The sequence below is a fragment of the Accipiter gentilis genome, chromosome 21, assembly GCF_929443795.1.
Source record: "Accipiter gentilis chromosome 21, bAccGen1.1, whole genome shotgun sequence".
Lineage (NCBI taxonomy): Eukaryota > Metazoa > Chordata > Aves > Accipitriformes > Accipitridae > Astur > Astur gentilis.
The window spans coordinates 21091520-21103599 of NC_064900.1; the positions used below are offsets into that span (position 1 = coordinate 21091520).

A 12080-nucleotide genomic window follows, 5' to 3' on the forward strand; every position below is an offset into this window, starting at 1 on the left:
TTCCTATATCAATTCCTGTTTCACAGGTGGCATCTTGTGATTCCTAATTTGCAAGACCATACAAAAATCCAGTAATGGTAAAGATTAGGCATAAAATTACACATTCCTGGTCTACTTGAATGCTGTGCAGAGGCGAGGCTACTGTGCTGCTGCTGCTGCTGAACCTGGCATGTTAAGAGCAATTGTAGATATCTCTGTCCAGCACTGTATGCTGCAGCCTTATCAAAGCCATAAAACCATGGAGGAAAACCTCTATACCAGTTACCATGAGATTTTTGAATGGACAAATCTGTTAATCACTGGGTTGCTGCCTTCACCCCAGGACAGTGAGAAAGTAAGAGAGAACAGAGATGAAATCTCTTTTTCCCTGACAAGGTTGTTCAAAAAGATATGCAGTTAACATCTTTTGTGTTCTTTGTGCTGTTGTGTTTTCTCGCTCTTCCCACAGCACAAGCAAGGCAAAGCACACTCACATAGACTCAGAGGACAGAAATGAACCCAGAAGTGTCTACATTGTATACAGTCATTTTGATACTGCTAGAGAAGCAGCATTGTTTTTTACTGTCCTAGGTTTAAGGATCAGTGCCACAATCAAGCAATGTAATTGATTCAAAGTGCTAACATCAATGCTTCTTTTGTTCATTTGCGTATATAGCATTTACAGGATGTATGTTGTATCATATTTTGTAGAATCTGAAACATACTTCTGCAATATAAAAAAACAAAAATGTTATCTTTACATATGAAACCTTTCTCCGATTTCTATACCTAAGGTTTTCACTTCCTTACATTATATTTGCAATGTTTTGGAGAGGTTTAGCATTTTTGCCAAGTGCAGTAAGTTGAGCATGTTAAAGCATTATTCAGAATTCAAAATGTCACAGTGATATATTTCAATATCATCCCCACTTCTGCAATGCTGAAAAAATACCCATTTCTGTGGCGATCCCTTTTCTAGACAGGATTCAGGTAATGATAACTGTGGTAGATTGACTCCAGCCAGCAGCTAGGCACCCACACAGCCACTTACTTAGTCCACTCCTACCCCAGACCCAGTACAGCAATTCAAGGATTCAAGGAATTTGCTGCAAAGCTTAAAGATCTTTGGAAACGATGATCTCCAGTCATCACCAGGCTATGGAGCTGTAATGCAAACATCTCTTGCCTACACTTATATACCTTACATACAGTTATATACCTCACACCACATTTTTTGCATGACAGCAGGTGAGAATGCAAAGTAAATTTTAGAAGTGAAGGACCTGTCTTTATCCAAAAATCTGGTACACAGGTCTTGAAAGTGCTGAAACATTCTGGAAGGCTTTGTCTCCTCCAAATGCCTTGAGATGTAGTAAGAGCAGAGTGGTAGGGAAAAAAGGAAAGTATTTCAAATCAGCTGGCCTGCTTACAGGACTACATAGCTGTACCTTTATTTCAGATTTACAAAAAAATACTTGTTTAGTGCATGCGTATTGGCTTGTTTGTTAGCCTGACGGTTAAGTCAAGCCTCATCACCTCCCATGTTAAATTGTCAGATGACATATACAGTACAGAAATATATATACCCATATACGTATAGATCTTTTAAATGTCATTCTAAGACTATGACTTAAGCCTGTGGCACTGACAGACTATATACCCCACGACTAACTGCATGCAGTTTGTATTCTCAACTTGCAGTTTAAGAGGATTAGCATATTTTATTTTTGAAAAGCATCACATTTAATATTATGGAGACTAGTTTCTGCACTATTTCAAATGGAAAGTTGCCTGTTAAATCCTGTGATGAAAGAAACTGTGTTCCTTTTTTTTTTAAATGTATGACAGTGGCTAATATTATCTATTTTTAAAAGCACCTTAAATATCAAAGGCAATTTTAAGTTGTTAGGGGATGCTACTTATTGGGACTTTATAACATGCCATTGCATTGTTAGTGAGAAAATTGAAAAGGCACCAAAGATTCTACAGAACATTCATCAGAGCATCTTTCACACTCACTAGAAAAATTCAGCAACTTGGAAACTAAGGAATGCTATTTCTGCTGATGGCAGGAATACACTTTATTCCAAATGCAGGCAGTATGCAGGATTGATATCTGGATATTTTCAAAGGTGTTGAGTATTCCCATTTACTTTAAACTTGCTCAGGAGCTGCTTCTGTTCCACCCCCATAAAGATTAAGCAAGTAGCTTACTCGTTAACAAAGATGTGTATCATGCACTAGGTGTGCTTAGTGAGATCCAAATGCTCCCAAGCGGCAAAGGTTTCTGTAATCTGCTGTTCCCTTTGATCCACTACAGTAGTACTATCTGATGGTGAGGAGAACTTGGCTTCATAAATCACAAAGAATTTGGGAGTATTCACATCCAAACTCGGCTCTTATTTCCACATAACCATCTCGCTTCCATGTGTGAATTTTTTGTTTGTTTGACTTGCCAATGTCCCCTTTTTTACCTTGCTTTCTTTAAGAAAGGGAGAAGGGGCAGAAAAGTAAAAATACAACCTTCCCAGAAACATCTCCCCCCCTCAAAAAGAAAGTGACAGGTAAAGGTTACACACCAATGTATATGTGTAGTTCAGCAAACTGAACTGATGCTGTCCTTGGCTGTTCACTTCGGAGTGTCTTAGCAAGGAACAGGTTATATAGAGATATATAGAAGACTAGAAACCATTAAATAATTGAATCAAGCTGTATTTTCCAATGTTCAGGCCTTTAAATATGTGGTACTATTTTGTAGTATCTAACCTTTTGAGAAGAATGTAATTGCAATGTGAAAATGCTTTTGTTTAATCTTTGAAATGACCAAACTTTGGTTTTTAAAGGCCAGGACTCCTAAACATCAGTGAACCAGCCACTCAGCCATGGCTAGCAGATACTTGGCCTAACACAGGGAACAATCACAATGACTGCTCCATCAACTGCTGCACCTCTGGCAACGGAAACAGTGATAGCAACCTTACAACGTATAGTCGACCAGGTTAGATATGTTTCTGCTTTGCTAAGGAATCTTCTTTACAGAGTATATGTTTCTAATACCTGAAAGAGTGTACAGGTTGGTTTGGGTTTTTTATTTCCAATGCATTTAGACTTAATACAGTTTCTCCTCTATGTCATGATTATGCTTTTGGTCCCTTTTTGGATCCATTTTTTCAGTCCCCTTTGGATAGCTGTAGCAAGCTGTAGGCTGAAGGAGCCGCTGCAAAGTTCAATGTTACCAAAAGTCACACTGAACTGAATTGTGTCAGCATCTGAAAAAGAGCAGAAAAGATCATTTTTAGGTTGTTCTGTACATCCTTGTTGCTTGGATGGAGAAGGAGAAGTACCAAAATGACACTGGTGAGATTTTCCTTCTGGTTTGGGTGTGATGGGAAGCAAGAAGTAGAACATTGCTACAGTACTTGCAAGACAGTCAGTCTACTCTGGCACATTCAAAATCTCCCTTGGGGTACCATTCTGTACAAAATTAGATAGCTGGTTTTCTGTTTAGGGCATGTGGATAACAAAGTTAACTTCACCCTCTAAAAGCAATTATGAAATGTTAGTTTAAATGGTGGTTCCCAGGAGCTTGGGCAGGACTCAGAGTGCTCTTGAAGAAAACCTTGTGAGTTCCATGGGAACACAGTTGGGGAAATATATCCGGAAGTGCTGATTGCTGCACATTTTGTTTTAAACGGACCTTACGTTCCTTTTATTTTAACCCAGTTTGTGTTACTGGTGAGGAATGAAGATTAGTCTTTTCCACTACCAGCATCTCTAGCTGATTTGTGCTGGTAGCATTTCTCAGCATTTCAGTAAGGGAGTATGACTACCTATAGTGAAGTTGCATAAGTGCAAAACAGCATTACCTCCTGTAATTAATGTGGAACCAGCAATAATGTGATGGTGGTAATTCATCTCCTGCAATATCCTGTCTGACAGTGACCAGTGCCAGGTGCTTCAGAGGACGGTGAGAGATTTTAACATTAGAGACTTGTATCTTACCCTGCCCAAGGATATCATGTTCACGAATACCTCTGTAAAAAAAAAGACTTCTGTTACAGAGATACTTTATTGTGGCAAGTACACACATACCAAGTTCTACTAATGGAAACTTAGCAAGTTCAGAAAAGGAAGAGAATGCATGTTTTTGAGGGTTGTAAAGTATTATATCATCTTGTAATGAGGTGCAGTGGATTCCCTATCAATTTAGCTTTTATACTAAGCTTGGTTGTGTTGCAGAGTGATTCCTTCCTTTCAAGTAGAGCTTATGAGCTTGAGGGTCAGACAAGATGCTCATAGTGGTCTCTTCTGTCCTGGAAAATCTGGCAAATGTTCTTAATTGTGTCAGCTTGGGCTTGGCTTATGCTCTGAAGCAGCAGAGTTGGATATCCCCTCTATAGCTGTGAACGTGCTAAATAACTGTGCATTTTTAATTTCTTTTAAGTATAGTACTGTCTTCCAAGTCTACAGAACGGGAATGGGTTGTTCTAAAAGTAGATGCTATAAAAGAAACCTAACAGAATAAATCTTCTGTTATATAGGTAAACCAGTTTTGTTTAAGTACTTTGTATGAGGACTTCTAATGTGTCTGTGTAAAAAAAATGTGCCTACTGCATATACTGTGTTGATTATATTGCCCTACATACAAATCGGATGTAGCTGAAAATGGAAGGAGGTAAAAATTGTTATAAGTGACTCTGCAAAGATATTATAGCAAAGCATGAGGTATTAGGAATGAAGAACATGCTGGATATATAATTGCTTAATATAATACAATAGACACTGGTTCATACGTTAGTGGCCAGAGCATCAGTACATGTCTAATTTACTCTATGCATAAGTGGTGATCTCACAATGCAATAACTATTAGACGAATGAATTCATGTTCTCTATATGAGATATATATCTGTCATACAGGACAATGGTATTACTATGGTATTACTTATTTTGCAATATCCAAAGCAACTAAAAATTAGCAAAAATTCCAGATTGCTTCCCTGTCTTTTTGTTTCAAACCAAAATATAAGATTGTACAAGGAAACAATGACCAAATAAAGACTTGCTACTGGGTACTGAGTTACCTTTCATATTGTACTGTTTCTCTTTAATTCTGTCATGTGTAATCATTTTTCAGTCTGTTCTATAAAAATATGTTGTATCTCTGTTTCTTATCACAAGTACAAGAAAGTCTAAATGCTGTTGAGGTGACATGAGATGACTGTCATGTTTAGTTATTCCTGCTGTTAAGTTTTGGTTGTTTTTTCCTTTCAATGCAAATTATTTTAATTACAGTTACTGATTGGATATCTATACTGCTTTGAGAATAATGTCTAAAAATGTGAATGTTTATATGGCCACTGTAGAAAAAGCCCAGTAAGGTAAGTCATTGTAGATACAATTCAGAAGGTCTGAATTTACAGTGAATCAAAACAGTGAACACTACTTTTGAAGCAGTAGTTTATAAAGTAAATAATATTCTATAAGTAAGTTAGTTAATTACAGTATCTCTGCTTCATGGATGCAAGCCATATAGTTATGCACTAAAAAATTTTTAAAGGGAATTTCATTGAAAGTATAGTGTAAGCGAACAGAATGACCTTTTCTTTTTTCTTTCCTCTGTGGTTAGCCGATTGTATAGCAAATTACAACAATCAGCTGGACAACAAGCAAACAAACCTGATGTTGCCTGAGTCAACTGTATATGGTGACGTGGACCTCAGCAACAAAATCAATGAGATGAAAACCTTCAATAGTCCAAATCTAAAGGACGGAAGATTTGTCAGCCAGCCTGGGCAGCCCACTCCTTATGCCACCACTCAACTCATCCAGTCAAATATCAGCAATAATGTTAACAATGGCAGCGGGGATACGAATGAGAAACACTGGAAACCCTCTGTTCAGCAAAAGCAAGAGGTTGCACCCATACAGTACAACATTATGGAGCAAAACAAATTAAACAAAGGTGAAGAGCTTTTAGCTTGTTTCTCCTCTTTAGGCATCAGAGGCGTTTTGACCTTCTGGTGCTGGGAGTCTAAAGCTTTCAGGTTCAGCAATTACAGACTTCTGTGGTGCTTTTAGAATTCTCCCTCTTTAGACTTAGAAATTCACAGTTAGCAGTGTCAGAAAGTTAATTAGCACCACAATAACCTTGAGATATTGAATTTATTGTAAAAAATAACAAGCTGTATCTTTAGAAAAGAGTTAAATAAAATACATTTCCTGTGGATTTGAGATTAATTTAAATTTAATAGTAGTTAAGGGATTGGTTAGGACAGAGGCCAGATATTTTATTAATAAGCCAGATGCATGGTAGTCACATTATACTCTACCTTAAATTTTAAATAGGTCAACCTACTCTTCCCAGTCGTGGATGGAGACTAATTAAATCTACATGTTCATGTAAACGAATGAAATTTTGCATATCAAACTCTGTAAAATTGTATTGTGTTTTACACTGGGGACACAAATGGAGTGATCCAATTCATTTTAGACTTGTTCCTAGCAAGCCTTCAATTCACATATTGAGAGGCAATGCTACCGCACACAGTTTTGGAAACTAAATTCCTTTGTTACCCTGACTGAAGTCTGTGCATCCAGAAGCTAAAAATAAAATGATTTCAGTGTTAACGGGAAACATCAGAATGTACTTCTGTGGCCTTGAGGGCATGTTTCTTTAATATAATGTGTGGGAGTTGAAAGAAATAGGTATGTGATTTCTTGCTAGTCCTCTAGGCTACCATGCAACCTCTTTTAATAACCTGATTTGCAAAACAGTATCCCTAGGAACTGGACCCATTCTAACTTGAAACTCTTTGCTTGGATTGTTGTAACTCAAGTGATCACATAGTGATAAGTTATCCGGTAAAAAGATACATTTCATTACAGGAATGTTGATTTCTCTACCGGAACCATCTACTCACAGAGGAGTTCAAAGGGCAATATAAAATGTGACAACTTCCCTTGACATAAACTTGTCAAATGAAAATTCAATTTTTGTGGCTCTTTACTAGAGGGTGAAAGCTGTATTTTTTTGTAATTATGTTTTCTTTCATGAACTGTGTATTACATATCTGGTTTGGAATTAAAACATGTTTGGTTTTTATGCCCTGGAAGATACTGCATCTTTCAAACTGTGTATATTACAGCTGCATATCCTGTAGCATATTGTAGTGTGGAAAGGCCCCCTTAAAGCATTGTCTGCTGACAGTCATATATACATATTTCAGTGTGTTGATTTACTGTTTATCCTCTGTGTAAACATATGTGGTATGTAGGGCTTCAGCGTGGTCTCTGGAATGCAACTAGGCCGAGAAACTATTGCAGAATACACTCTGGTGTGGAATTTATCATTATGCTCTTTCTCCCATGCTTACATTATCACAAACATTTCTGCAGCAGATGGGGACTGGATTCTTAGTTTTGTTTATTTTGGTTTTGATTTGCTATTTTATGAGTCAATATTCTGATCTTGGTTTTCTCATTTACTAAGTCAAAACCGTCTTGCTGGTGATTATACATAGAGCTTTTGTGATCGGAAATAACCATTTTGATGAGTTACATGCTGTGCTTCATTGTCACTACTTTATGTCCAGTGGTTCTGTTTATGACGCAGTTTTATTTGCTGTATGAAGAGTAACTCAGCTCCTTTCTGTTCTCTGTAAATTGTAGTTCCTTTTTGGCATGAGAGTACTGTTTTGTCAGATGAGTATTTTACTTCTGATACAGTTTTACAGATCTGGTTGCCAAATCTAGATTTAAAAGTAATGCATGTATATTAAGTGTTTTGGAACTGGAGAAGGAAGTTATGGTAACAGCCATTAGCAAAAAAAGGCCCCACCTGTAGCTAGAACCCACAATGTAAATAGAAATATTCTTGGAGCCAGCAGGCGTTAAACAAAGATCTGTTGTAAACCAAATTCAGTGGAGCTGCATTGTTGCTCCAGCAGATGATTCAGCCCTTGTAATACAGGGCTGACTCCTATGTGGGTTTGTCACCTTTGAAATACAGAAAGTAGCTACCACAGTCCATTGGCTGCCCTGCATGCGTAAATTAAGCAGAGACCATGGAAAATTAATCACGGTGACAGTCTATTTGTATGCAAAACGCTCACACGGGTCGTACATACATCCATTGAGATTTAATCACTGCAGAGGCACTGCAACAACCCTGTGCATAGGATTTCGTTTTACTTCATTTTTGCTATGGAGCTACTGAGTTCCCATGACTTTCCTTAAACTTGCAGTTAAAGACAAAATAAAAATAAAACATGATTATAGGATGACTTTCCTTTCAAAAAATGAATTGATTTTTTTCCTCACTATTTTCAGGAGATCTTACTTTGTGTTATAAAGCAGGTATATAAAAGTAGATGTGTTTCGGAAGGGTAGCATTAACTATACTATTGAACTTGCAGATTACCGAGTAAATGACAACATTGCTCCAACTATTCCGTACAACCAGTCATACGACCAGAATACAGGTGGATCCTACAACAGCTCGGACAGAGGCAGTAGTACATCTGGTGAGTATCTACAGAGTTTTCCAAACCTTAGGCTTTTTTGGTGTTTGGATGCTCTAGCTGTAGTTAGCATCAGCTACTGGACTTGCAGAAGGGATGATGGGGAGGAACCCACTGACAGTAATACAGCTCAGGAATGTTAAACAGCATAAAAACTGGCCCAATAGGTGTCTGTATTTCTGTTGCATCCTCATGATTGCTTAGTGCCATCTGAATGTCAATTGAATAATTGATTGTCCAAAATTGTTAAAAGTCATGAAATCAAATAGAAGCTGGATTTCCTAATGTTAATGCCCTAGTGGTTAGTATTATGGTCTCCAGATGGGCCAGTCATAGAAATTCCTTTTCAGCTGTCACAAAAAAGAGGATTTTATTACCTTCCTGGTACTTTACTGACCTCTTTTCCATTTCTTGGGTCTACTCACCCAAGACAACCTTATTCTTGAAGAGTCTGAAGGTACCAGAACATTTGAGTGCTACCTAACAGAACTGCATTAAGAAATTTTTCATTTTTTTAAATTAAACCCACGCATTTTATTGAGTAAAAAAGCATGCATGCATACATGAAACTTTTATAATTTCAGTGGCTATATGTCAAAACTATTCTTGTACATCATTCAAATGTAGACAGTAGATAATTAAAGTTAAGTTTTGTTTCTCATCAGCATCTCCTTTGCAAAATATCTAAAAGTCCTTCGTAAAAATCTTGAAACAAGACGGTTTTGTGCTGGAGAATGCTGACCAGGGCACTGAAATTGCACTCTGTGCTTTGGAACCAGAGACTATGGTTTAATTCAAAAGTTACTGTTTCTCATCATGGTATATAACCTGTTCACTTTTGGCTTCAGTTGCTGGTAGAGGTGTGTGAAATGTTCAGAGCTAAACAAGAAACTACACATAGGCTTGGTTTGGGGCTTTACTGTAAGTCTGATACTTAGCCTATGTTTATTTACATCAAGCCAATTATAGGGTGAGTTATGGTCACAATCAGCAGCGCCCTGGACTTTACATTTACTAGTCAAGATGAGGATTTTTCACCTTTTGTTTTGCTGTTGCCTTTGATAGTCCAGTTGCCTTAATCCTAACCTGCTCCATCTTGACCGATTGTGACTGAGGCACAGCAGAGGCATAAACATGTAGATGAGCCTGCTGTGCCTTTTGGTGACCTGCATTCTCAGTGGCTGGGGTGAGATAAGCACAGGTCCCAATTCTCCCAGCTGCTCAGGGGTGTTCTGGGAGCCAGCCTTTTGCCTGTTCCCAGGTCTACAACATCAGGATGCGGTGCTGAGCCTGTGCTCAGTGACGTTCAGGCCTGAAATTTGGCACGAAACATCCTGGATATGAACCCATGCAAATTAAAAATGAGAAGGTGGTATTCTCCAGGCTGACACCTATTATGGTTATTCATAACACTAACGATTTATAGTCCTATACCAAGGACTCCAGCAGGAACGAAGCAAGGTGACCAGAGTAATAAATTAATTGTGCTGAACCTAGTATATATCATGGTGCCTAGGGCAGAGAATGCAGATGATGGTTGCCTTGGGATAGTTAGAGTCTTGCTTGACATACTGAGATATCAGAAGAGTGATTGTACATAGCTAAACATCTTTGTATCTGGCAGCTAATGAGGGACAATAATAAGCGGAAATACTGTCCATAAGAATGGAAAATCTGAGACAGCAAAAGTGAGGGAAAACAAGCTTCCTAAATGTCACTGCAACGTATTTAATCACATGTATAAGGCTTAACTATGGTAATATAAAACCATGCCTCAGTTGAAGAGAGAAATGTGAAGGATTCTAAAACAAAAAATACGGTGACTTTATCTACAAATAAAGATGTAGCAATAAACAAGAAGGACAAAATCATATACCAAGGAACAATGCAAGAGTCAGCTCTCATCATAGCCATGTCCAAAGTTAAATTTCAAGACCACCTGAATAATTGGTCTTATTCAAAGTTATTGGAACTGTTAAAGCTACATTGTTGTATTATGAGCTATAATTTCCCAGCAATAGTAGTTGAAAACATTTGTGCCATACTTCATCGATCTTTCTTCTTTTTTCTGTTATTTTAGTTCTTCCAGCAATTATTTTCAACTGCACCTGCCATTTAGACTAAACCCAGTAATTTCATTGTGCCTAAAATGTTTCAGTGGACAAGTACAAATTACATATATTCAGTGACTTAATGCAACAGTGGAACTTTAATAGATCATATCTGTGTCATATTGTATTTTAGGTTCCAGCAATTAAATAGTATAAAGGCACTTTAGAAAATATGTCTACAGCTCATTTGTTTTAGATGATAATCTATAATGTAATTAATAGAAGTAGGAAGCTCACTCTTAATGACATTGCTTGTAAAATTCATTTATGGTTTTATCACATTTTGACTATTTATTAACAATTTCAGTTTTGTATCCCATGTGCTTTTTTCCTTGCTATGTAAATTTTCTGGTTAAATTCAGCTGCTTAAAATGTAGAGTGATTCTACAAAGAAACTACAATCACAAATTGGTATAAAAAGGATGAATGCCAGTTTATTCCAACTCAGCACAACAATAAATTCCCAGAGAATTCAAGAGGATCTGGGAGGGATTACGGTTATTTTGTTTTTCAAAGCTAGTGGTGAGGAGATACTTAGAAGCATTACAAATATGTACTGGTTTTTATTCACAGGGAGTCAAGGGCACAAGAAGGGTGCTCGGACTCCAAAGGCTCCCAAGCAAGCTGGCATGAACTGGGCAGATCTTCTTCCACCACCTCCAGCACATCCACCTCCCCATAGCAATAGTGAAGATTACAGTCTTTCAGTGGATGAAAGGTAAGAAAAATGAATACATCATCCATTTCTCACTTCAACCGCTAGTTAATTGAAAAGTAATTTGCCCTATAAGCTGGCAGTGAGACCTTCCTTCAGTACCGTTCTGGTGCTTCTCATCTATCTGTAGTGTGGCTACTTAGAGATCACTCATTGGCAGTGGTGTACATCCACTCAGTACATCCTCACTAAGCTGTTTTCAAGAGCACATATAACAATGATTTTTTTCTGGGCTGTTTATATGTGTATCAGATATGCTAATTACACAGTAAAAAATTAAGTCCTTATTTTCTTAAAAAATTAATTTTAGCTATGACCAAGAAATTCCTTGTCCTGTCCCACCTGCAAGGATGTATCTACAGCAGGATGAGTTAGAGGAAGAGGAAGAAGATGAGCGAGGTCCTACTCCACCTGTCCGAGGAGCAGCTTCCTCTCCAGCCGCTGTCTCCTATAGCCATCAGTCAACTGCCACTCTCACCCCCTCTCCCCAGGAAGAACTCCAGCCCATGTTACAGGACTGTCAGGAGGATCTGGGACACATACAACACCAACCTGACCGGAGGTGTGTCAATGCAAATGTAGCAAGAGAGATGTGGTGACAAAAGTCATCCTAGCCCCGCTGAAAATTCCTGTTGAATTCAGTGAGGCCAAGATTTTCCCCATGATACTTATTCTGCTAATATTTAACTATTTGTAACCTAAGAAATACGTAATTAAGTTGCTTTATTATAACACCATGGAAAGAAATGCAGTATA

At 37.8% G+C, this 12080-nt stretch overlaps 1 protein-coding gene across 4 annotated transcripts in view; it reads left to right on the forward strand.

Moving 5' to 3' along the window:
- The window catches only part of ROBO1 (roundabout guidance receptor 1), a 748954-nt gene that overhangs the window by 719125 nt on the left and 17749 nt on the right, over positions 1–12080 (forward strand). For all 4 annotated transcript variants that reach the window (XM_049824860.1, XM_049824862.1, XM_049824861.1 and 1 more), the window contains 5 exons: positions 2823–2977; positions 5606–5941; positions 8394–8501; positions 11183–11327; positions 11635–11886. In XM_049824860.1, the coding sequence (XP_049680817.1) occupies positions 2823–2977; positions 5606–5941; positions 8394–8501; positions 11183–11327; positions 11635–11886 (996 nt within the window). The remainder of the gene's footprint in view (positions 1–2822; positions 2978–5605; positions 5942–8393; positions 8502–11182; positions 11328–11634; positions 11887–12080) is intronic.